Here is a 26,078-nt window from a genome sequence, read left to right on the forward strand (position 1 = left end):
TCTCCAGTAACCAAGGCGCTAACTATTTTTGGATTCTTGGCCCCCGAGTTGTGACCAATTGGTAACTTACCTCAACCCTGATTGGCCGCTTCTGTTATCACAAGTAACGGTTTTCTTTATCGCGCTGGCTTATCACCTACAGGGACAATTGATACGGAGCCTTCCGATGCGTCTTCATTGGCATTACGGTAGCTGAGATTTATTTGAGCTGGGTGCATTAATTCCCCGCAGATACGGCACGTTTTCGACTTTGCCGAAGACGGGGCGCGGGTTGAAGATGGCGCATCGCTGCCGACGCTGGACTCTTGTGAGCTTGGCATTGAGTATTGTGGCTTTGCCATTTTGTGTCTCATAAGCTTTTAATTCTTTGGTGAGTTTCTGTGAATTGTCAAGTTGAAGAAATTGTAGCAGGGTAGGGCTGAGGTGTTTTGTTCATATGTAATTGTAACTAGAAGCTCCATGATCAAGTTCATGTGCAATACGTTCCCTTATCCTCGACCGACCAACACACACTCATCATTATTAGCCCACAACAAATAATTCAAGTAAACGAAATGAATCCATGCTGATGTACCAATATCCTTCATCGCAAACATCTCAGACACGCCGCTTTCGGAGCTCGTCCCGAGCCGTCCTGGTCTCACATTAGATAAGCTTATCTCAGGATACCATCTTCCCAAAGTCCGGGGTGCTCACACACAATTCTTCCTATCTGATCTACTCTGTACCCTTCATCTCAATAGCATGTGAGTCGCAAGCACACGAGCTCGCTCCGATCTCGTCGCAATAACGCATCTGTGGCTTGTTAAACGGCCACCTCCGCCTGCACGTCAATCTTATCGGTCCATCATTTTGTACATTAACTACTGTACGTCTCCCCCGGAATGTTACATTTCCCCCTTGATACTAAACCTACTTGGACCTTAGCAAAACCCCGTCACTGCGTTGCCATCGCCAACCATGACTTCACCCGGCCCAGCCCTCAGCCAAGGCTACGGCTATGGAATCATCCTCGGCGTCGGCTTCGCCTTTGCCATCTTCATGATCAGCCTGACCCATATCCTCAAACGCTTCAACAATGAGGTTCAAACTTCCGAAATGTTCAACACGGCCGGTCGGACCATGAAATCCGGCCTCGTTGCCGCTGCGGTAGTCTCCTCGTGGACTTGGGCTGCCACCTTGCTCCAATCCTCCGGCGTGTGCTACCGATACGGTGTTTCCGGTCCCTTCTGGTATGCCTCTGGTGCGACTGTTCAAATTTTGCTCTTTGCTACTCTGGCAATTACCTTGAAGAAACGGGCTCCGAATGCGCATACCTTCCTTGAGGCTATCAAGGCGAGATATGGTCCACCCGCACATTTCACCTTTATCACCTTTGGGCTCTTTACAAATGTGCTTGTGTCTCTTATGCTGATTGCCGGTGGTGCGGCGACCATTAATGCTCTCACGGGTGTGCATGCCGTAGCGGCGATATTCATCATGCCCATCCCCGTTGTGGCTTATACCTTTGTGGGAGGACTAAAAGCAACATTTATCACGGATTATATCCACGGGTTCGCGCTGTTCATCATCATTATTACATTTGCGCTCACGGCGTACGCAACATCCGACGTGTTGGGAAGTCCATCTGCAGTGTATGATCTGCTCGTCGAAGCTGCCAAGCGTCATCCTGTGGACGGCAACCAAGATGGGAGTTACCTGACCATGCGATCTCAAGGCGGTGCCATCTTCTTCGTCATCAACATCGTCGGCAACTTTGGCACCGTGTTCCTCGACAACGGATACTACAACAAGGCGATTGCTGCGCATCCTGTCCACGCTCTGCCTGGATACATCATGGGCGGCCTGGCCTGGTTCGCCATCCCGTGGCTTACAGCGACGACGCTTGGTCTAGCCGCCATTGCGCTTGAATCGAACCCCCGTTTCCCTACTTTTCCAAACCGCATGACCGAGTCGGAGGTGTCTGCTGGTTTGGCACTTCCCTACGCGGCTGTGGCTCTTCTTGGAAAAGGCGGTGCGGCAGCTACTCTCATCATGGTCTTCCTGGCGGTGACTTCATCGTTCAATGCCGAACTGGTTGCCACGTCGTCCATCTTCACATACGACATCTACCGAACGTACTTCAACCCGGAAGCCAAGGGCAAACACCTCATTTGGATGTCACACATCTGCATGGTGGTCTACGCAGCCATCATATGCTGCATCTCCGTTGGTCTATGGTACAACGGTATCTCCATGGGATACCTGTACCTCCTCATGGGTGTGCTCATCTCCGCTGCCGTTCTCCCCGCGACACTTACGCTCCTATGGAGAGGACAGAACCGCTGGGCGGCGACTGTCTCACCCATTCTGGGAACAGCCTGCGCCATCATCGCGTGGTTGGTAACCGCGAAGAAGACCTGCGGTAAACTGGATGTCGAGTGTACGGGTTCCAATGATCCCATGCTGGCTGGCAATGTTACCGCGTTGCTTTCGCCAGTTGTTTTTATCCCGATACTGTGTCTGGTGTTTGGCCTGGACAAGTATGACTGGAAGTCTATGATGGACATCCGCAAAGCAGATGACCATGACGTCTTGGAAAGCTCAGGCGTTGATGCCGAGGCCCAAAGACAGATTGAGTTGCACTCAGCAGCAAACTTTGACGAGGAGCAGCGCAAGTTGAATCGGGCATTCAAAATCGCTTGCATTATTACTGTATCAATGTACGTGCCATTGTTTCTTATCACATTTTAAGACATCATGCTAACTTGTGTAGGGCGCTTTCGTTCCTCGTCCTGTGGCCTATGCCAATGTACGGATCTGGATACATCTTCTCCAAGAAGTTCTTCACGGGCTGGGTGTCCGTGGGCATTATCTGGATCTTTTGCTCGTTCATTGCGGTTGGGTTATATCCCGCGTGGGAAAGCAGAGAGACGCTTGTAAAGGTGGTGAGGTTGATTGTTACGGGCAAAAAGCCGCAGCCGGTTCTTGTGAGTGAGCAACCTGGATCGGAAGACACAAGCGGCACTGCGACGCCTATTAAGTCGGGGTCTGTTTCAAAGAGTGGGTGAGTGAGGTGGGATATTTATGACAATGTGCGCGGAGCATGACTGAGATACCAATGATTGTTAAAGCTTGTTTATTGAGTTCCTAATTTCCCAACTATCTTATGGTCCCGCAATTCCGTGTCCCATGATGTACGTGATAAGACCCAGAGTAACCATTGGTAAAACGAATGTCCCATTGCTATTCCCAGGCAAATTATGATTCAGGGCCATTTATTCGCCTCGAGGCTGGCCATCGCCTTCGTTGAGGCCTTCAGCCTGTAATGCTGCCAGAAAGGCCTCCAAGAAATCCATGGCGGTTTCCAGGTTTCTAGAAAAGGACAGGTCAGCTGTGTGCCTTGGGCTGAGCATCGCTTTCTACTTGTGCTCTCTAGGGCCGATCGTACCTAGTTGTCGACCGTATATAGGCGTCAATTGTAACCAATGCCCTTGCGATAATGTCGAGACGGTCTACAGTTGATCTCATATGCGTAGCTTGCAGCAGGAGCATCCTGAGCGCATAGTGTCTTTGCGCGTTGGTCAGACTGAAAAAGTGAGGTTAGTATGCCAACGTCCGCACCAACGGAGACATAGAAGTGCAAGCTACCGTGTTGGATGGATGTCCCGACGCATTTTTGATGATGAGTGACTGGTGCGTTGTCAAGGAACCTGTTCTTGGGAGTATGTATCGTTGAGACGAAAGTGTCTAGTGATATAAGATGTATGCTGTTGGTCGTTCCGAGATGATGGAGAGGTAAAGGAGGACTTTATATTTCATTTGAGAGTTGCCGTTCGTTCTATTATTGTTACACGCACAATAGAGAACAGCATTGTTGGAGTTGGAGATGTGAGCAAGAGGTGAGTCGACGATGAGTTCTGTAATGTGCACTGATATGAATGGATATTGTGAGCTGCGTACAGTTTACAAACGCGCTCAAAAGAGTCCTTCATGAATGGCCCATTGCGAAATGTGTACGGCCTTGGTACTTGTTGCCAATGGAGGCTCTTCGTTTGGAGGTCCATCATATCTGGCGTGCTGCATGGTAAGGAGATTTGTCGGTACTGAACACTTTGGGCTTAAATAGAAGCGGTCTTGGGTACTTTGTACTGATTGAAGTCTCCATTCATCGGTTGGAAACCTGCAGGCCATTCATGTATTGCCTATCCCTTCCCTGACCAGCGCTCGAGTTTGTTTTGCGGATTTGAGACTCCATGTTAACTGCGCTGAACTCCAGTTGCTCAACCACTTAATGCTACAGCGTAGGTCCATTGAGCCAATTCCATTGTCTGCATATACTCTTTCAATTTGAAAAATTTACTCCCATTCTCTCAATCTTTGGCTCACTGGCCGTCAAGGAGGAGAAAAGTTGCAATTCTGACCACCAATCTAAGCAAAGGAGGCAACTCAACAGGGCCTGAATACCCGAGTTGAGCGAATTTGCGAGCGCCTCTATTTATTTGCTTTCAATTTGAAACTCATGAAGCAGAGTTTCGATCATGGATTCAACTCGCGATGAACGTTGAGTCGGAGCGCTGCATGCAGCGGACCTTTGACAACTCAAAAAAATATGCTACAGCCCGAGAAGCGGTTATATGGGGTCTTGTCCATGCTGTCTAATTATGTTTTGTAATTACGTGCGCTCAACATTCGTTCCGTCGCCTTGAAACCTGAGCAAGTTGCAAAAAAAAAATGAATCAATGGTAGAGAAACGCAAAAAGAAACAACTTGCCCCGTACTGGAATCGAACCAGTGATCTTGTCATTACTAGTGACACGCTTTACCACTGAGCCAACGGGGCATTCGAGTTGTTGAAAAGGTGGAGAGTTATTACAAATTATGAAGATGGCGCATAATGTGTGGGTCAATATGCCACTTGCACATGTGTATTAGTTGAGTGGCTAATGGCAGATTCCTGTTATTGTTTCGTTGACGACTTGAACTAAATCTTCCCTGTTTGTTGGCTCATTGAACTGTGGCTGTTCCATTGTGAATCAGACGCATAGTTTGAGAAAATATTACTTGCGCGAGATCCTTTCATTCTACGGCTGTTACCTTTTTGGGAGCTTCATCTTGCATGAGATTGTATTCCCGTCAACCAATCATCTTTCTTCTTATGCCAAAGAGTTGTACTCCGTAGGCTCGGAGTTGTTGAAAGCAGCGAAATTATCTGACCTGGAAGCCAATAGGGTTCTTTGACAAGGCATGTAAATAAGCAGCGCTGCATATTTCATGACAGCCAACCCTAGTAAAGACGGGTTCTCGATCGCACGGCTGATGCGGAACTTTTGCGCTGTGGAAATTAGATGTAAGATCCCCCGCGAAGCAGGTTTCCTGAAGCAAAAGAAACATACGAATCACGACCGAAACAGAAATAGGCATGAGCCAGTCTTCAGCCCTATGACCAGGTTAAGAATGACGTGAGCCGCCCAGTTGCACTACTCCGTCGGGAAACCCTATCGGACGGGAACATTCGCCTTTCCGTCTTATCTTGTAAAAGTAAATTCCGGTCATACACTATATGCATCGACATTGCAGAGATTAAATGAAACAAACAAAGCAGTTCATTGGCTCAATTGGTGCGTACTGCATAATCCCAGTTGTTATACCCTGCCAATGGACCAAGAGGCAGCTTCTTCGAATGCCTCAACAATGGTCATCGTGAGGATTCAACTAATTTCGAGCAGTTTCCCAAAAAATACGTCCAATTTAGAAACTTTCCATTTCATTTGAAGATGATAAATTGGGGTGACAACTAAATTTCCATGGTTCTTCTAGGGTAAGCTCTACATACAACGAGTCCAACTCCAACTGTGCTGTATTTTGACATGATCCGAACATAAAAACAATGACCCAAATAAGAGGGAATAGCTAGGATAGATTCTTAAATTTCCGGTGTACTCATATTTTCTATAGTGGTCGCCTCGCTGATAACTCTTCATGTGGCACATCCTCACAGGGGTACCTTCAAGAGCCATGTTAGTAAATGCGTATACACCAAAATGAAGAGAATACCAACCAAGCATAACTGAGAATCCAAAACTTAAGCCTGATTGGCTACAAAGCCATCACAAGGCTCAGCAAACGCGGCGCAAAGCGCGCTGGCCTCTTTCTCGGTATTGGCAACCGGAGCGGCTGCGGCAAGAGCAACAAGGCTCATCTGGACAAGAAGCTGGAATCGCATTGTGAATTTGAGTGTAAAGATGGCGAAGGAGTCTACAGTATTGTTGGAATAGTGATGAGTATTCTTTCTGATCAAACAAAGCGGAATTCGTGGTATTTATAGTGTATTCAACAAGGCACATGTGTAATGACAAGCATGTAGTCGGAGTTTCTCATTACCCCCGAGAGCAACAGGTGAGACGCCGTAATCACACAACACCAATCAAAGCTGTCCGATGCAAATATCCAAGGGTGTTTATTCGTAATAAAAGCACCAGCTGACAGATTTCTACCCTGAGAGGTCAGCTTGTAGGTCCGTTGTAGACAATCTCCGGCTGGTGGCGTTTTCATAAGCCAGCACGCGCTCTTAGGTGCATCATTCCTTGCGCTCCATGCCGCTTACATGACACTGCTCACGGGCTGCTCCCTCTTATCTAAAATCACCTTGAATCTTTTCCAGTCGACTACTTTCAGCCACTCCTAAGCTTTGCATGATATTTCTCGAAATAGACTTGTAAAGGATGTCGCCCGACATGCTCAAATCACCAAAATACGCACTGGTTGCGCAAGATGACCAAGGCTTGAGTATCTCACCCCCGACGAAACCGTTGTTGTCGAAGAGAGAAATCGTGATAATATCAATTTCTGCTCTTTTGCTTCTTTTCAGTAATGGGCTGTGGCTAGTCAATATAGCCCGAGATGGTGTGTTATCCCACGGCCAGTACCTACAGACCAGATCGCTAACTCTACCAGATCGCATCTCCGTACCACTTCACGCCGTGGAAGACGGGTTGGACAGCCAAGAGTTGAATGTGTCAGATTCACATTGGGAAGCCCTATTTCCACGTCTGTATGCCTTCATCAGACTCAATTACACTCTACTAACACATGCCACAGCCGGCGCTGGTGTTGTCGCTCTTCCACCATCATACGTAAAGGAGAAGAATCTGCCAGCCTCAATTAATGATCCTGAAAGCGGCAAGCTGCTTTACGTGATGAGTGGTTATCACACCCTACATTGCCTAGTATGTTGCCGCCTCCTCCAGTCGCTGGGTCCGCCGTGATGAGTGTTTCGCTAACTAGTGAAGACGCATGTTCGACATATCATGCTGAGTTACTGGATGCATCAGAATTCCACGACTCCTTATAAGTTTTCGGAAAATACATGGCTTCATGGGGTTCATTGCATGGCGGCCATACGGCAGGATATTCTGTGTCACTTGGATGAGAATTTACTTGGTCAGGAGAACATTCATCAACAGCCTGGCGAAGGCCAAATGAGGAAGTGTAAAGATTTGCGGCCAATTAATGATTGGCTTGAGAAGCACAAAGTTGCTTCATAGCAGAGTTGGAGTAGGTATTGAATGACAGACGGAATCAACTGAATATAGAATTTTACTTAGAGAAAGCGCCCGTCGTTAAAATCAATCGATGATGTTGAACCAACAGTCTGGCCGCAGGCAGCATCCAGGCATGGCGCCGGACTGGAGGGAAGGAACAAAGGAAGGAAGGAACGGGGGAGGGCGAAAAAAGAAGGAAATGGAGAATTGACACTGACATTACATCGCTCAATCTGGCAGCTTCAAAACGGTCAGCAATTCAACATTAACATCAACATCATCATCATCATCGGCAGCTGCAGAATAACCACCGCCTACACTCTGTCTCCGCTGTCCCTTTGGCGAGGCCGACGTATACACGATATTCCTGTGAGCACATGAGTCTAGCGAATAATGTAGAGAGTAAGCCAAATAATCTCATCTCATTGATTTGTCAAAGCCTGCGCAAACAGTCCAGAGCTCATCAGGCAGTCTGCCGAAAATTGGAAGATCTTCCTCCGAATGACAACAACGATGAGGAGTTTAGAAAGAGGCTCATTGTTACCCTACTGAGGCAATGAATAGACAAGTTACCCCCTGAGGGCACTTGGTAACGCAACAGTTCTCATTGTCCACTCTGCCTCTGACTTCAAAACTTCACGCAATGGTACCAACGAACTAACCCAACAGGGGCTACGTATCGTGACCATCAAAATGCCCCTAACCAAAGGAGGTTTGCATGGTTCCCGACTATCTTTCCCCACGGTACCACACACAGGCACCAAAAGCAGGGATGCAAATAGTCCCAAGTCCGCGTTTCTGACCAACCTCAGTAGCTCAACTTAGCAAATGATATCAACCCCAGCCGCCGGAGTGTGATCCGCGCTGTCACCACAGATCATCAGGGCCGAGCGTGCAGTCCAGCTACAGAGCGCCATCGTCTTATTTCAGAAGCAAGGGCAACGCGTGGCGCCACGTTGAAGACCTGGATCCAAGATGCCGTACTAGTCAAGCCACCGCCCGTTGCATAGTTTCCACAACTGGCAATTCGGGACTCCCATCAGGCTGAAGCCACGAATATTGCTGGTGGAATCACTGGTGGAAAGAGTTTCGAAAGGAAAGCCTCTACTTATGAAGCGAGATGTCTCAGGAACCAATATCTTGCTTCAGCCATCACGCCTGAGCTGTTGATATAGACAAATTGAACTGTGCCTCCTGGAGGGAACTGCAGTTCCACAACGCCTTGTCAGGCAACGGGCTGGTTATAACAGATTCTAGATTGTGAAACCCCTATGATCTTCATGACACCTGACGCCAGCGGTTCTTGGCGACGGGAGTTAATGTCAGCTGAGGCTTGTATCAGTGGGGGTCCATAGTTATTTGAACAATTCTAGGTACAACAACGCCACCAGGCATCTGTTCAAATACTGACGGCAATTTTGTGTTGGCTGAAGCGAGGCTCATCCGTCTGGGGATGCGGGATGGAACGCATTCATCCATGTCTTGGTTCCCCAGCCAGTCCGTTGAAGCTTCGTGCCTTTACCCGAGCATGTTGCCTAGGCAGATTGAGATCCGCCACAGCATAAGCGATGTCATGGACTTTCTTCATCCCCACACGGTGAAACAAGACGTTTGGGGTTCGGTGGGCAGTTAGCATGCGGGCGAGCTGTGAGCCGGTTTCTTGCACTTGGTAGAAGTTTATCGACACGAGCAGACTAAACGCCTGGGTAGGTTGATCATTCATAAGACTAGTTTAACAGCTTCGTCGTATGTTGTTCAAATTTGCAGCTGCTGAGGTGTATATGTGCCGAGGGTATTACACTCTCCAATTCTTACCAGGTTGAGCGATCTATTTTCGGCCCCTAGACAACCGGCTTGCCAACTACGGACAATGTTCTTTAAGACGAGGAATAAATATGCTAGCGTCCAAGGCTTGCTTGATCGTTCACTAGAGCGCCATGGATATGAGCCACTCCAATGGCTCTTCGCCCTCGTAGCACGTAACTGATTTACGGCTTGGCTAATACACTTTCAAGGCAATAATCCTTGAAAGGCGTTCCATTCTAGCCTGTTGAAGCGCGATGGATACTTCATTCGACGACGCTGCTCGCAAATACGGCATCGGGATGTCATCTACACCAGCCTTGCTATTGATTTGTGGCCCATGCAGGGGTTTGCCCGTGACATCAACGGCTTTGATCATTGATAACCCCCACGCCTGGATCTGTGTCGTGGTTTCTATTTCAAAATATTCTCACTGCCGTGCTCATACCTCCCTTTAGTTGTAGTCATCAACTCATGTTGCATACCAACTCAGCACCGCTTGTACGCCAAAATGATTGAAGACACCGACAACAGCACCGATGACACCACAATCCCCGTGCCAATAGCCATGGTCGAGTCGGCATTTATGGCTATAGCATTCTACAATGTCATAGAGCTCCATTTCCTCCTCTTCACCACCTTCAAGAGATGGCGTAGTCTATACTTTTGGAGCGTCTTTGCAGCTATGTGGGGAGTTGCTCTCAATGGACTGGGAGTTGTGTTCAAGACGTTCAAAGTCATCGACGACAGCCCTCCCCAACTATTGACCATTGTCACCGTCCTTCTTGTGGGGTGGTATCTCATGGTCACTGGGCAGTCCGTTGCCCTCTATTCCCGGCTTCATCTTGTGGTGCACAATACCAAAATCGTCCGAGGGGTGCTTCTCATGATTATCTTCCTGGCCATCACCTGCCACATCCCACTCACGGTGGTGATTTATGTCATGAACACGATTAATCCTCCGACTGCGCTTAAAGTGTACAAGGTGTACGAGCCATTGCAGTTGACGCTCTTCTCCGTTCAAGAGGCCACCATTTCGATACTGTACATGGTTTTCGCGGTCAAGATACTTCGGCCTAGTCAGGCTATGCGAGGGTCTAAGACGAGGAAAACTCTATGGCAGCTCATCTGTATAAATGTGTTGGTCATTGTTTTGGATATTACGCTGATAGCCCTTCAATTTGCCGGATACGATGAGGTGCAGCACTTTTACAAACCGGCCGTGTACAGCATCAAATTGAAGCTGGAGTTTGCAGTGTTGAATCAGCTGCTCGAGGTTACGCAAGGGTCCAAGCCGGATTGGATCGACTATCGATTTCCTACTGGCACTGGCACGACGAATGTGGGGAGTTTGAGCAAACATGGAAGTCGAGGTGATGGTGAGCCCAACCTTGGCGATGTTGAAGCAGGGAGGCATGTTGCCTTGGCGTATTTGCACAAGGACGACAACCAAAAGCGTCCACGGGTCCTAACCCGCGAAGGATGGTCAAAGACTCAGACTCAGCAAGTTGGGGTTAATGAGTCGCTTGGGTCTGCCAGAGGCGATGTTGCTCCGGTGAACTCGAGAGTTCGTGCATCGCCGTCGCCGTCGCAAGTACATCTCGTGGAGGCAGGATACTAGCCACTTTATTTGCCGTTGAGTCCAGAGTGGTTCAAGGTTTGTAGATGGCAACTTGCCAAGCTAGGGATCAATGGCTGTCCCGTCCATTACCTTGAATAAAGGGGGATGCGCGGAGACGCAAGTCGTGAACAGTATGGTACTTGAGCCATACTGAAGAATGCGACTGATGCAACATCATCGTATCATGGCTGGTAGTGCTGGCTGGAGATTTGGAGGCTTCGCTGCCTGACATGACGAAAAATAAGATTGATGCGTATTTGCAGGAGCCGCCTTTCATGGCCATTTATCTGCGGCGAGCGATCATGGCAGCTGAGCAGCCAAGTTGTGCTGATGTCATGGATAGATATCCAAACTAGTGTTTGGTGACTGCCGATGCGAATGCAAAGTCATCATGGCCCCCATCGGTATTGGCCATCGAAAAGCAGACCAGTTGACTGGAGAGAAAGGGACATGGACATCGGGAAGGAGCTGGAGAGCTGGAGGACCCTGAGATCGGCGCAACCAAGCTCGTGGCTTGACCCCACCATGTCGCCATTTTCCCAATTTTATTTCTCCCTCACCATTGATTTTTTTTTTTCTATGTTCGGCTCGGAATCCAGAGTTGCCCCGCCACCAATAGACTGGCCAAACCTCTTGCCGTGGCATTGGATTATCAGATTATGATGGCTTGATTCAATTACAAATCCGGACCAACAGCTTGCCCATGCAAGAGCAGTCTTCTGAACATACAGTACTATCCCTTCTTCATATTCCCTCATGGCCTAATCATGCGATAACAACCAAGGGCGACTTTGCTCAAATCCGAAGAGTCTAGTCCCACTTGGACTTTCGTTCGACCCGCCGCGCCTTGGCTTGTTCCTGCTTCTTCTGGACATTCAAGTTAATTCTTCTTGGGCAGTCACTACACAAAGATTGTTCCTGCAGTCCCCTTCGGCCGTGTGCGGCGTCTTCAGCCTTTTCTTCAAAAGGCCTACGCAGACTCATTTCTGTTCTCCTCATTCCCACCCGAGACGAGAGAACGCAGTCGGCGCAATGCATCCTGTCGCGGAAGCCGAGCTACGAGGCAAAAACGCCGACGGTATTCCGTTTCGCGCGAAACCACACCACGTACATCGCACATGGGCGAGGACGTTCTCGTCGATACCCGAGCTCTACATTCAACCAGAAACTCTTGCCGAAGTCGAAAAAGTGGTGTCGCTGGCGCAACAATGTCGTCGGCGCATCGTGACTACCGGCTGTGGCCACTCGCCCTCCAACATCACCTGCACATCTAGCTGGATGGTAAACCTCGATCGATTCAACAAGATCCTCTCGGTCGATTCGGAAACCGGTACTGTGTCCGTGGAAAGTGGCATACGACTCTACACTCTTTGTGAAGAGCTTGAGCGACATGGCTTGGCAATGCCAAATTTGGGGAGCATAAATCAGCAATCCATTGCAGGTGCAATTTCTACCGGAACCCACGGTAGCAGTGTGCATCACGGTCTTATGTCCGAAGATATAATCTCCCTCAAGATCACATTGGCCAATGGTACGACGGAGTTTTGCTCCTCCGACTCTAACCCAGACCTCTTCCGAGCTGCGCTCCTCTCGCTAGGCGCATTAGGCATTATCACGGAAGTTACTATTCGAGCCGTCCCTGCTTTCACGCTTAAGTGGAAGCAGACTATTGATACCGACTATAAGCTATTTAAGTCATGGCCGCATGATTTGTGGGCACAGAGTGACTTTGTGAGGGTGTGGTGGTTCCCATACACCAGACGGGCTGTTGTCTGGCAAGGAGACAAGACAACGGAGCCAGAACAAGATCCCCCAGTGAGCTACTATGACGGAGCTCTGGGTTACTACGTTTACCACAACCTGTTGTACGCTGCGCAGTTTGTGCCTAGAATTCTGCCTTGGATTGAGTGGTTTGTATTCGGTATGCAATACGGATTTGCTAATGGCTCGACAACCACTGCCATCCAACCTAGTCGCAAGGCCTTATTGATGAACTGCCTCTACTCGCAGTTTGTGAACGAATGGGCTATTCCTCTTCACAAAGGGCCCGAGGCTCTCAGAAGACTTAGCTCGTGGTTGAACCACCTAACGCCAGACGACCCTGACTATGTTCCACACAATATCCCCTTCTCAGCCAAAGGACTGTACGTCCACGCACCAGTTGAGGTGCGAGTAAGTGATACCTCCCTCACTTCGAATGTTCGACCCTACTTGGATCCCACCGTGGAAGATGGCCCAACGTTATACCTCAATGCGACACTGTATCGTCCATACTGGCGAGATCCGCCGTGCCGCGACCGCTACTACGAGGCGTTTGAGTGGTTAATGAGGGACATGGGAGGTCGTCCGCACTGGGCGAAGAACTTTGAGACTTATAGACCTGACATTGAAGGAATGTATGGGGAGAAACTGGAAACCTTTAGACGGATACGCGACCAAGTTGATCCAGAGGGCATGTTTGTTGGCCCGTGGCACCGGGACCGAATTATGGCGGACCTTCCGGGCTCAAAACTTGAGCTTGAAGAGGTTGAAATTTCGAGAAAGAAGACTGCCGGTGGTGGATTAATGATGTCTGGTCTTGTTTAAGTTGGAGGTTATTTGCAAGTTTGTCTAGACGGAGCTTGGAGCGGGTCATTTCATTTTCAACATCCTGCATAAGGAGTTTCATCGCATTAGCGGGCAGCGCAAGTCTTTTATGACGAGATGGTATATAATGCAGGTTAATGCAGTCATGAGAGCGGGCAAGATATATTTGTGTGACATGGTGTTTTGCACGTCCGCATAGCGTCCATTGAGGACTGAAGCCGGTTGCATCTGACATTCAGCTCGTTGTGATTACATTTCCCATGCTCAGTGGGTGTTCCTGCCGCTGTGATCATTGTGTGTCTGTGTTGGGATTTGCAGACAACATCCGTTATCTTAAACTCTTTGGACGGGTCAATGCATGCAGCACACTCCAGCAGGCGGGTCAGGTGAGTATGTGAGACAGTTAACATTTGCTGTAAGATGAGCTGAGAACTAGGTTAGGACGGCTGAGTGCAGTTTGGGGAGTCTTCAATGTGTCTTTTCGATTTAAGCCAGCAGCAGTTGAGCACAAGAAACGAGAGTCGAATGCCGCAATGCGACACGATCAGTTAGCAATGGTGCAGTATTCTAGACGATGGGAAAATTGTGTTCGGTCCACAACAGGTTATCAATTGATCCTTGTTCCCAGTCCAAATCCACTAATACTCCGTCCGCAAGCTATAAAGGGTCAACTGCATGGTATGAAGCTGCCGTTCAACCGTTGTAGCGAAATGAGGTTCGCCTCCGTACGGTGCAACCATACAATCTTGGTAGCAACTCAATGTTCACATGACTCTTCAATGACAGGAGCTCAGTGATGCTGGTTTGAACTCGGACCAGTTGACCTGTCAACTTCTTGATCGACAGTAACTGCGTCTGGGCGGGTACTCATGCCGAACAGGGCTGACGATGGGCTGACGACAACAGTTTTTTTTATTCAGGAATCAGGATTGCATCTCCACCCCGGCTGCTGGAGTCTGGGCCTGGTGGTGACTCCGATTTCAACACGGGAGCGGTAACCGTCCGGTTGCTCGGACTGGGCAAACTTCCGACTGGAGTCAGGTTGAAGACAGACGCGGCGACAACTCGATTGATCCCAAGCCAAGCCCCAGATTCAAGAGAATTTTCATTACGACATGTTGAGAGCATTTACACTAAACTACAAACAAACTGCATTATTATAAGAGTTTCTGATTTCCAAAAAGTGACAAGAAATCATCAACGGCATCAACCGTCTCCACCGCATCGTTGCCCCATCTCAACGCCGCGCAAGTGGACCACGCAACATTTCCACACTTGCAGATTAGCCCATTGCATTAGCCTCTAAGAATCAAGAGTAACTGCTATACCACTGGACCCAGTAGTTCTGACAGATGCAGCGCCAACCGCAAAGAAGAAGGTGAACGCAACCCTCTGAGTTGCCTGTTGACTCACCAGACAACTTGTTACGCCAAACAACCCTTCCAACCATGAGGCAACGACATAAACCTCGCTAGCCCTACAGCCTAACCACCATGCTTTGCAATCCGGAGCGCGTAACCGTGAGGTTGATGCGGAGAAAAGTTCCTTTTAGCCTTGCGAGTCAACGGCAAGATCCCTGTTCGTTGTTACGGGATGCTTGTCAGGGAGGATAGATATATGGCCGCCCCGTAGGCGAACTGCGGTGACTATTAATTAATGTTTTAATATAGGTCTGGGAAGCGAACTTATTTTTTCAGTTTATAATTTTGGACGAATATAACGTAAAGACGGCCATACGACAACTTCAACATAGTCAAAGTCTTGAATTCATCAGGTGGTCATCATGACCCAAACGGACAACTACTTTGGTCCGCAATTACCGGGCGTCTTCGACTTTACGATTCTTTTCGAGCAGAGTATTCTTTCTTTATTACCGGCATGTATTTTCATCGTTCTGGCGCCGTTGCGAATTTCGACACTTGTACATCGTGAGACTGTCGTTCGATCACGCAAGCTATTCTGGTCAAAACAGGTGCGCATTTACTCTCGCCAACTCCAACTCGTATTAACCGTTGCAGGTTGCTGTTGCCGTATTCTTCTGTCTTCAATTTACCCTCGTAGCGCTATGGGCAGTACCATCCACACACAGGACAAAGACGTCCCTTGCGGAAAGCATAATCGGCATCCCGGAAGCGTTGGCGATTTCCGCGCTATCCTACGTGGAACACTACAAGTCCATCAAGCCGTCTATCCTGCTCAACTTGTATCTTCTCTTGTCTATCGTTCTCGATATTGCCGCAGCACGAACGTACTTCCTCCGACCTGGTTTTCAAACCATAGGCGGCGTGTTTGTTGCATCGCTGGCAGTAAAAGCTATTTTACTAGCCCTTGAAGAATCTCCTAAAAAGCTAGTCTTGAAGGAAAAAGATACGGCCGACGAAACTGCAGCCGGGATTGTTAGTCGCGGTATCTTCTGGTGGCTCAATTCGCTTCTTCTGGTAGGCGCGAGGGCGTTACTCGTAGTCGATGACATTGGAACCATCGAGGACAAATTTGACTCCGTGAAGCTCCTAGATCAACTAGAGCGAGTATGGGACAATGGTGCGTATATACAACCTCAACTTGAAAGCATACTAACTAACTATCAAGACCCCAAAACTGGAAAATGGGCCCTCATGAAATGCACCTTCTTAGCATACCAGTGGCAATTCTACGTCGGCATCATCCCCCGTCTGCTCTTTACAGGCTTCACATTCGCGCAACCGTTCCTCATCAACTCGGTCGTCAATTTTGTCGGCGAGCCGGAGGAGAAGCAGACGACTGAAATTGCTGGGAGTTTGATCGGCGCAACTATCCTCGTGTATATCGGTATTGCGGTCTGCAACGCCATGTATCACCACATGACATATCAGCTGCTGACCATGTACCGCGGCGGACTCGCTTCATTGGTATTTAAAAAGACGCTGCGACTGGAAGCAGCTTCGATTAAGGATTCCGCACCGGTTACACTGATGAGTACGGATATTGAGTCGATTGTCATGTCTGGGGATGCTATCCATGATATTTGGGCTAGTTTCATTGAGATCCCTGTGGCTATTTTCTTGCTGTATAGGAATGTTGGGATCCCAAGTTTATTCATTCTTATACCTGCTTTCTGTAAGTTGCATTCCCTTTTAGGACTTGAACGAGCTGACTCGATTAGTTACATCTGCTGCTGGGGCGTTGATCTCTCCGGCCATGGGACCTGCGCGGGTGCAATGGAACAAGGCTATTCAGGAGCGTGTTGGTTCCGTGTCGACAATGTTGAGTCAAATAAAGGGTGTTAAGATGATGGGGTTGACGGACTTTTTTCACAATTCGTTGCATGCATTGCGAATCCATGAGCTCAAATTGTCGGTCAAGTTTCGATGGATCTTGGTGCAGTTAAATTCTTTTGGTAAGCTCAAACCCATCCAGCAATTGTAACGATGTGCTAATGTTCTGTACGTAGCAATGGCATCGGAGGATCTGACTCCCGTCATTGTCATCATCGCCGCTATCTTCTGGACCAAGGCCGACCAAGGACTCACCATCGCCGAAGCATTCACGTCCCTGTCAATCATCAGCATTGCAGCAACACCGCTTGTCAATATCCTCATTTCAATTGTGCAGCTGTTCGGCGCAATTGGCTGCTTCTCAAGACTACAGGCATTTCTGATCATGGATGAAAGAAAGGATCTGCGAGAAATGGCCCCGTCGCCGACCTCTTCAGTGCCGTCTACTTCGTACCGATCTTCCGTTGCGTTTTCTAGAGGATCAAAAGACGCGTCTGCACCATCAAACTTCGAGCTCACTTCCTTCAAGGAAACCCAACCACCCCTGGATACCTCGATTCCCGCGGTTGCCGTTGAAAGCGCAACTTTTACAGTGGGAGACCACATCGAAGTCCTTTCCGACATCAGTATGATCTTCCCACAGGGCACCCTATCCATGGTTGTCGGTCGAGTAGGCTGTGGTAAATCGTCTTTACTTAAGGCCATCGCAGGCGAACTTGTCATGACAAAGGGGCGAATTGTCACCAACGTTTCGTCCATGGCGTATTGTGACCAGACGCCCTGGCTGCAGAATTGTTCTATCCGAGATAATATCGTTGCTCAATCCCCTCTCGATGAGAAGTGGCTGTACGCCGTCATAGACGCTTGTGCGTTATACGAGGATATCTCCATGTTCCCATTGCGAGATCTCACCATTGTTGGATCCGGAGGTGTAGCATTAAGTGGTGGACAGAAGCAACGAGTCGTAAGTAACTCTTACAAACACTTAACATCACAAACTAACATGACTTGTTAAAGGCCCTTGCTCGAGCGGTTTACTCTCGCCGCAGTCTTCTTCTCCTCGACGATGTGTTCAGCGGTTTAGACAGCACGACGTCCAAGACCGTCTTCCAACGAGTGTTTGGCCCAGACGGCATACTTCGAAAGTTGAATGCCACCGTCATCATGAGCACCAACCATGGTAATCCACTCTTCTAACGAGCATTTCCATTCCAAAACACTAACATGCATAGTCAACTTCCTCCCCGCAGCCGACCACATCACCATGTTGGCCGACAAGACCACCACCCGGAATCAAGTCCGCTTCGACTCCGTCGACCCCTCTGAATGGGGCATTTTTGAAAGCGACACAGACAGCGCTACTACTATTTCTGAGTCCGACGAAACGGCGTTGGAAAAGGCCGCGGTGCAGGCGTCCCGGGAGGCAGCTGCCAATCCGGCCCGGAAGACGGAGGCGGATCTGAGTCGCCAGACCGGCGATTTTGACTGCTATAGGATATATGTGCGGTCGTTGGGCAAGATGGCTATTTCGATGTTGTTGATTGGTAGTGTTTTGCATACAGCAATGGTCAAGATGCCACGTGGGTTTGAACTTTTGTCTTCATGATTTGGGATAATGCTGACGATCGTATAGAGGTTTGGCTGAAGCTGTGGACGCAGAGTGGTACTGGGTCCAGAGATTACGGATATATGGGTGGTTATATTGGTTTTGCGCTTGCTTCGACGATATTCGGAGCTCTGAATATTGGGTAAGATGATGAAGTTCACTTCCTATATACATGACTAACTAGACCAGATACTACGCTCTTGTTGGAGTTCCCAAGTCGGCGATCCGACTCCACGAAATGCTTCTCAAATCCGTCGTCCGGTAAGCAACCACCTTCTCATATCAACTATGACTAACAAATCCAAGGGCACCATTCTACTTCTTCACCAGCACAGACAGTGGCATCACACTCAACCGGTTCGTCTATCCACCCCTGAACCCAAAATCACCACTAACACCCCCCAGATTCAGCCAAGACATGACGCTCATCGACAACGCCCTCCCCATGGCCTTTATCAACGTCACCATGCGTACGTCTCCCAAATCTCACCCCAATAACCCCCCTCTAACTCACGCAGTATCCCTCCGCGCCCTCGCAGAAACAGGCCTCATCGCCTCGGGAGCATCCTACGTCGCCGCCACCATCCCCATCTGCCTCCTCGCCTTGTACTTCATCCAGAAATACTACCTCCGCACCTCCCGCCAAATCCGATTCCTCGACCTCGAAATGAAGTCCCCCCTGTACACGCAATTCACCGAAACCCTCGCCGGCCTCTCCACGATCCGCTCCTTCGGCTGGGCCAGCGCCTTCCTGCGCGACAACCACCGCCGCCTGGACACCTCCCAGAAGCCGTTCTACACCATGTTCTGCATCCAGCGCTGGCTTCAGGTCGTACTGGACTTGTTCGTCGCGGGGATGGCGCTTGTGCTGGTTTCGGTGGCGCTGAATATTCCCGATCATACTACCAAGGGAGCGGTTGGGTTGGCCATGGTGAATCTGATTGGGTTTAACCAGACGTTGACCATGGTTATTGATCAGTGGACGAGGCTGGAGACGTCGCTGGGCGCGATTGCGCGATTGAAGTGGTTTATGAGGAATACGCCTGATGAGAATAGGGAGTGTGAGAGGGATGTGCCGAGTGAGGAGTGGCCGATGAGAGGAGACATTGAGTTGGAGAATGTGGTTGCTTCTTATAGGTGTGTTGCTTTATGCTTGTTTCAAGATTGCTACTAACCTTTGAAAGTGATGAAACCGACCCCGTTCTAAAGGGCGTATCTCTCAAGATCAAGGCCGGTCAAAAGGTTGGCATATGTGGCCGGTCCGGAAGGTAAACCTCTCGATCCATATTAAGCATCCAACCTCTAACGTATCCAGCGGAAAATCATCTCTCATCCTAACCCTCTCCCGCCTCTTGGACATCCAATCCGGCACCATAGAAATCGACAACGAGGATCTATCCCTCCTCCCCCGACAACTCATCCGCTCACGGCTCACGGCCCTCCCCCAAGACGCAATCAAGCTCCGCGGCACGGTGCGGCACAATCTCGACCCCCAATCCACCATCCAGGCAGACCAGCCGCTCGAAGACGTTCTCCGCAAGACATCCATATGGGAGACGATCGCTCACAGGGGCGGCCTAGACGCCGACATGGACGAGCTGGGCTTGTCGGCGGGCCAGCTACAGCTATTTTGTTTGGCGCGAGCGTTGCTATCACACCGGGCGGTGGTATTACTAGACGAAGCGACGAGTAGTATCGATCTAAGGACGGACGATGAAGTACGGAGGGTAATTCGGGAGGAGATGAAGGGCAAGACGGTCATTGAAGTGGCGCATAGGTTGGAGGTTGTAAGGGAGTGTGACGTGGTCGTTGTCATGGGCGAGGGTAAGGTGATTGAGACTGGTGAACCGGAGGTGTTGCTGAGGAGGGAAGGGAGTGCATTCAAGGCGTTGTGGGAGAGTCAGGGACTGTAAAAGTATAGATGGGAATTGTCATTGCTACCTGGTTCACAAAAGTTACAATACAGATAAACGAGTCACGAGACAACACACGCAAATTGTAGTCGTAATCATATTCATTAGTCCCTACATGTACAAGCAATCCAACCCAACTCCAACACCCTGCCCTACGCTACCATACCATACCAGCGAGTGCCTCTCCATTATAAAGCAAACATCTATGCTGTCTTCGATATGCTCAGATGAACGCAATGAACGCAGCCAGGACGCAAAAGAGACAAATAAAGGAAACCATGATTCCAGATAGCAAAAAAGGTGAATAAGAAATAAACAGGAAGAAAGGTATCGACAATCAAAAGGTTTTGTACTAGGTCGTGATCTATACCGCTTTATCTGCCGTGTGAAAATATGTCTGGCGGTGTATTTTCTCTCAAATTGGTGAGTCCGCCCATCGTTTAAAAGCCCAACACCTCGTAAGGGATGGTCACCACTTTTCATCAGGTTTGATGTGTTTCGAAATCATCTAGGCGCGAATATGATTGCCGACTGGCCAACAACATACAGCCACAGATCAAACCGCACGTCTCAGCTCTGCCACCTCAACTTCAATTCCCCCGACCTTGGCTGGCACTCGTGCGACTTCGCTCATCCTCTTCCTCAATGACGTCACTCAATCTCGTCGGATGATGATGTCGCGGGACGGTCTCCCACCCAGGCGCACCGTAGCCTTGCCCAGAATAGTCTTGAGGGTCGGAATAAGCACCAGTCCACCGTCCATCGCCCCCAGATGTGGATGTAGGCTCATGGGCTCCGCTGGGTGGATTTGTGGTTGCTGGCGTATCGTAATCGTCTGCTTCGGGATCAGAAACCGAAGCTCCAGAGGGCGGTGCGGCAACGAAGGGGATTTTCCGTCCTCGGGAGTCGAGAACAAAGTTGCCGGCGGCGTCAATGATGTACTCACCTTCGCTGAACCCGCCCTCTGAGCCGCCGCCCCTACCTCCAGCGTGTGACTGGCCGTGCTCCTGGGATCTGTAATGGGCACCGCTGGGACCAGCAGTCGGCGGTGATGATGCTGGAGGAGGTGCTTGCGAGTGTCCAGGGCCGTAGCCTTGGCCATACTCGGATTGATACCCTTCGGTTTCTCGCGTCGTACCTTGCCGGCCGACGCCGCCCTGGGTCATGGGAACGACTTGCACGCCGCCGACAATGGTGGGATGTCCATTTTGTAGTGAGCTAGTTCTGTCTCGCTCCTCCTGCTCTCTTCTCCCAAGCTCCTCCCAGGCTCGTCTGGCTTCTTCTTTGGAAATCGCCAGTTCTTTTCGCATCTCTGAGAGCTGCTTTTGGGCTTTGGAGGTACCTCGCTCGTGATCAATTGCATCACGAATGGCATCATCGCGGTCTCGCCGTTCTCTTTCCAGTGCCTTTTCGAGCATACCATTTACCTCTTGGGCTCGCTCCAGCTCAGCACGCGTTTCAAAGAACCATCGCTGGAACTTTCTTTCTGAGCTAGCCCGTAGTCTCTGCAACTCTACAACGGCGTGAAACAGATTGGCCCCAGCGGCTGACAAGTCCGTAACTTGTCGTGCGAGTTGCTGGCTCAGTGGGTCGCGGTTAATGTCGTCCTTGTTCTGCTCTAGCTTTCTAATCCAGTAGCTGGTTAGGCCCTCCCAGTGGGCGGACAACGTTTCCCAGCGTTCAAAGGCATGAGGGAACGAGTTTCTGGGTTTCGTGGGCTCTTGCGGTTGAGCTGTTGATTCAGTAGGGGCAGCCCCAAGATTGGCGGTCTGCTGTTGGGGCCGCGGGCGGCCACTTGAGGTTACATATGTGGGCGAGTGGCGTTGTTGTTGTGGTTGCGGTTGTTGCTGTTGCTGCTGCGGCGTGCTTGTCGCGAATTGCGGAGGTACTTGCGATTGCTCTGTGGCTTGTTTGGCTGTAGGAGCCGTGCCTGACGCTCGCGAAGTGTGTGTGGGTTCTTGGGCAACATGGCTTTGGCCACGAGTGTGGTGGGATTGGGATTGCTGCTGCTGTGGCTGTTGTGGTTCTGAACCACCGCCTTGCCCAGCAGCAACGCCAGCAGTTCGACGTTCGGTATTCCGCCGTCGTGATTCTTCTAGCAAACGTGCTTCCTGTTCTGCTCTGCTTCGTTCTAAAGCAAGTTGTTCGGCTTCAGCTCTTTTCCTGGCATCTCTCGCAGCTCGTTCTTGCAATATCATCCTGGGACCTCGAATTCCGGATGGCGAGCTGGTCGGCGCAGGCCCGGCCGTGGGGCGGATAGCTGCTGTGCCATTCCCATTAGAAGTAGTAGCAGGAATTCCGCTTGTGGCAGCCATCAGGTCAGCCATGTCAGCGGATTCCTCTACAAGATCAGGCGTAAAGGGATTGGGGTGCCGGAGAGCTTCTTCAAGAGCAAAAAGAATAGCACTATGGGTATTCTTAGAAACTCGTACAGCCGGGTGCGGCTCGCGCCGATCCCGGCGGGTGGAAGAGTGAGATCGAGGTTGGTGCTGAGAATGAGGGCGACCAGAGGTCTCCTTCTCGAAGCCTTCCTTTAGATCCTCAGAATTCTGCCGGTGGAGGCGAGCTTCGTCTTCGAAGAGGGAAGAGCTAAGCCCAGTGACCGAGGAGTCTGGGCGCGTCCTCACAAAGGGAACCGGGCTAGGTGTAAAGCCAATTGAAGCGGCAGCAATGTGAACCTGGCGCGGCTCCGTACTCGCAGGGCTCGGCGAGGGAGCGGACTCAAACTTGGGAGTTCGGCGAAGGGATCGTTGCGCAGAGGAAGCTGGTGTGGAAAGTCTCTCGACGGGATCTAGGGCAGGGTCCGAGACAGGATCAGGATCAGGATTAGGATCCGGATCTTGGGACTGGAATGTTTGCTGAGGAGGCAGCGAGGTCGAATGCTGCTGGCGTTGCTTGGGGTAAGACGTAGGTTCGTGGTCTCGGGTCTCGTACAAGTCGTTAAAGAGAGACTCGGGTGGCTGGGATACAAAAACTCCTGAGGCCGTCGGAGACGGGTGCGAAGGAGACAAGTTGACGAGCTCACCACCAAAGAATTGGTGGTGGCAGGAGCTTAGGTTCGACCGGGTCTCGAGTTGGCAGAATGGCAAATTTGTACCACGGAAGCTCGAAAGTAATACACAATGCACCAATGCCACTCAATCAAGTCCAAGAGCAAAGGTTCGGTTGCAGACGAGGCAGTTTGACCCTGCAGCGCGATCTCGGGAGAGCGTTGAGACCTTGACGTCGAGAGGTGCACCGAAGATGGATCAGAAGCGTGCTTGGCGCCTGTAAAGATAAAAAAAGAATTGGGCGGAATGCAAACTAGGAATGAAGAGTTAGGATGAGGCAGTCAGACAGTTAGGCAGTCATGGGTGAAAGAGTGCCAGCACCCAAAAAAAGAGTGAAGGGCATTGAAGGGTGCAATGCAATGGCGGCGCACAAGGTGACCCCAAAGAGAGGTGATGTCAAAATGTGGTGGCAGGAAAAAAGCCGGGCTGCGATGACTGGAGATTGAGAGGGCGAGCCGGGCGACGAGTGACGAGTGACGAGCGGCCAGACGAGACGAGCGAAAGAGCCGGCCCCAGATGTGTGGTCGTGGTCGGGTCCAGATGTCTGGTCAAGCCAAATCAAGTGTGGCACTGACCCGACACGGGTGCAGGCTGGGGCTGTCTGTCTGTTCCTGTGGTCTGGTGGTGGACTGGTGGAGGTGTCCACTGCAAAAGTGGAGGAGAGCTGGAGCTGGAGCTGGACTCGATGTGACTGGGCCTAAAAATGGGGGGCTGGAAATCAATCCAACTCGACCAGGCCAAGCAGGCTTGACATGGACTCCAACTTGCCCTGGGCACGGCCTTCCTTGAACAGACCAGACCAAGACTTGCCTTGACTTGACTTGACTTGACTCCAGTCGCTTGCCCCAGTTCAGACCGAGACTTGACACAGCCAGAACAGAACGAGGCGGAACTGATCCAAAGACCCAGAGCCTCGGACGGACCAGCAAAACGTCAAGGCGTCTGTCCAACCCAGCTTCACCAGGCACGATGTGATGCGATGCGCGCCACGCAATTGCAGCCGCCCAAGGCCTTGAAAGTTGGTCTCCGTCGTGGACACCAGTCGCAGTAGCCGCTCTGGACGTCAATTTCGATTTTTTGTGGTCAAACGATTTCCCTTACCAGCCTGTTGTGGTTGTGGTTGTAGTTGGTCTGGTTCCAACGGTCCGGTCTGGCCAAGCGAACCAACAGAGTGCCCAACTGTTTTTGCCCACTTCGCTTCACCTCACCACAATGCGTTCAACCCTCGCAAGCGCCACACAAACACCCAAACGATATCAATTCTCGTTGCAAATGAAGACGCAGACGCAGATTCTTCAGGTAGAACACCAAGCAGTGTGACCAGCCAGGTCCGAGGAAAGGGTGTAGGGCCGCAACAGGGAGCGGCATCCAGCCGTCCCTGCAATGTCTAGCACTTTCGAGCAACAGTCATCTGGGGTCGTCGCAGGGTATCATCGGAGGAGTGATAGAAACCAGAAACAGAAGCAGAAGAAAAAGAAGAAATTCCAATCTCTGGGAGCAGTCGCACAAAGAACTTTACAACCGTCGCAAATCTACTTGTGCGAGCCAAGGGGGGTTATTACGTAGCCAATCTGGCATACTCTGCAACATCTCTCTAGCTCGAGGTTCTTCTGCTCTCCTCTTTTCCGTTTCGTTCCGTCGGCAGCAAAAACCAACGCCATACAATCGTCCGCACAAGAAGTGATGCAAGCCAAGCTACACGAGGGGAGCAAACCCTGATGAGGCATGCTCCGGTGGCAATCAATTGATGAGTTGTACAATTTAATGCCGCTACGTCACCTAGCAGCTTCTTTCCTTGGAGGCTTGACCACCATCACTTGAGCAATCTGGGGGCCAACTGGCGCCCAACCACCGCTCGCCGGTCTTGTACTCCGTCCAGACATCGGGACTCCTCACTTACCTAGGTACTTGTCTTCCGCCAGACAGTCCTGGGTCGTTGTCCACCTGTCCGTGGCTGCAGGATCTGGTATGGCCATGGGTGTGCCGATGGCCAGAAACGAGCCACAGACGAGGGTCGGAGGCTGAGGCTGGTATGAATTGAGGTGGTCGAAAACTGGAGATCTGCAGGGGTGCCTGGCCTCAACCATGTTCAATGTTGCTCCATTGCCAAAAGCGTTTGATGCCCTGGTTCCTGAACCGAAAGTTTGACTTCAGCTCAGAAGAAATTTGGTAAAAAGGACAAAGGAAAAGAAAAACAAAGTTATGTTGCCAGGGCTCTCTGCTGGTTGTGAAATGAAGATGTGAGTCAAGTTGCGCTGATCTATCGGCCTGCTTTATTATCTTGTTAATGCAATATGAGACACCCAACATAGCGGACCAGGGTCCTATTGGCAATATACTTCCGAGAGAAAACCTGCCAAGGGCACATTCAATGTGGATTCCATCAATACGATGATGAGAAGGGAGAAGGGAATACAAATAAATAAGAACAGACCACTGGCGCGTACGGAAGAATACGGAATACGGACTAATATGGCTCCAAACGGCCGCCATCATCACGTGCCTAAACACATGGCGTCCAACCCAATGAGCACTGGGAAGCATTTTTTGCTGAGACTATGCCATCAAACCCGACCGTTGACCATTTGAGTCAACGGATGAGCTAAGGAAGTCAATGTTTTGTTATCATCAAAGTCGTATCTCAACAGACGCGGTCGCGTGACTGCAACATCTCGCGACCCAAGGGCAAGCCACAAGACAGAGTCTCAATCCTCCGCTTGGA

The 26,078-nt window shown here is 50.2% G+C and overlaps 5 protein-coding genes and 1 non-coding gene across 6 annotated transcripts; 4 read left to right on the forward strand and 2 right to left on the reverse strand.

Annotated features, from left to right (window-relative positions):
* Positions 1 to 960: 960 nt before the first annotated feature.
* VFPPC_08574 (urea active transporter) lies at positions 961 to 3,050 on the forward strand (the record flags this gene model as incomplete). The annotated part of the gene is made up of 2 exons (XM_018287257.1): positions 961 to 2,702; positions 2,756 to 3,050. The coding sequence occupies 2 exons, from the start codon at positions 961 to 963 to the stop codon at positions 3,048 to 3,050; spliced, it is 2,037 nt and encodes a 678-aa protein (XP_018144215.1).
* Positions 3,051 to 4,750: 1,700 nt separating this feature from the next.
* VFPPC_17283 lies at positions 4,751 to 4,822 on the reverse strand. The gene has a single exon. It is a non-coding gene; the product is annotated as a tRNA-Thr (tRNA).
* Positions 4,823 to 9,837: 5,015 nt separating this feature from the next.
* VFPPC_08577 (hypothetical protein) lies at positions 9,838 to 10,947 on the forward strand (the record flags this gene model as incomplete). Its single annotated transcript, XM_022428619.1, has 1 exon — positions 9,838 to 10,947. One exon carries the CDS (start codon positions 9,838 to 9,840, stop codon positions 10,945 to 10,947), a length of 1,110 nt encoding a protein of 369 aa, XP_022284419.1.
* Positions 10,948 to 11,979: 1,032 nt separating this feature from the next.
* VFPPC_08578 (sugar 1,4-lactone oxidase) lies at positions 11,980 to 13,533 on the forward strand (the record flags this gene model as incomplete). The annotated part of the gene is made up of 1 exon (XM_018287260.1): positions 11,980 to 13,533. One exon carries the CDS (start codon positions 11,980 to 11,982, stop codon positions 13,531 to 13,533), a length of 1,554 nt encoding a protein of 517 aa, XP_018144218.1.
* Positions 13,534 to 15,316: 1,783 nt separating this feature from the next.
* Positions 15,317 to 20,306, forward strand: VFPPC_08579 (ABC multidrug transporter; the record flags this gene model as incomplete). Its single annotated transcript, XM_018287261.1, has 14 exons — positions 15,317 to 15,505; positions 15,552 to 16,074; positions 16,123 to 16,629; positions 16,676 to 16,909; positions 16,964 to 17,751; positions 17,805 to 17,967; positions 18,020 to 18,367; positions 18,421 to 18,535; positions 18,583 to 18,654; positions 18,700 to 18,750; positions 18,799 to 18,863; positions 18,912 to 19,530; positions 19,578 to 19,661; positions 19,709 to 20,306. 14 exons carry the CDS (start codon positions 15,317 to 15,319, stop codon positions 20,304 to 20,306), a joined length of 4,356 nt encoding a protein of 1,451 aa, XP_018144219.1.
* A 590-nt stretch (positions 20,307 to 20,896) lies between these two features.
* Positions 20,897 to 23,699, reverse strand: VFPPC_17809 (hypothetical protein; the record flags this gene model as incomplete). The annotated part of the gene is made up of 3 exons (XM_022429490.1): positions 20,897 to 23,411; positions 23,462 to 23,609; positions 23,672 to 23,699. The coding sequence occupies 3 exons, from the start codon at positions 23,697 to 23,699 to the stop codon at positions 20,897 to 20,899; spliced, it is 2,691 nt and encodes an 896-aa protein (XP_022285456.1).
* Between the last annotated feature and the right edge of the window lie 2,379 nt (positions 23,700 to 26,078).

The sequence above is a fragment of the Pochonia chlamydosporia genome, chromosome 4, assembly GCF_001653235.2.
Source record: "Pochonia chlamydosporia 170 chromosome 4, whole genome shotgun sequence".
Lineage (NCBI taxonomy): Eukaryota > Fungi > Ascomycota > Sordariomycetes > Hypocreales > Clavicipitaceae > Pochonia > Pochonia chlamydosporia.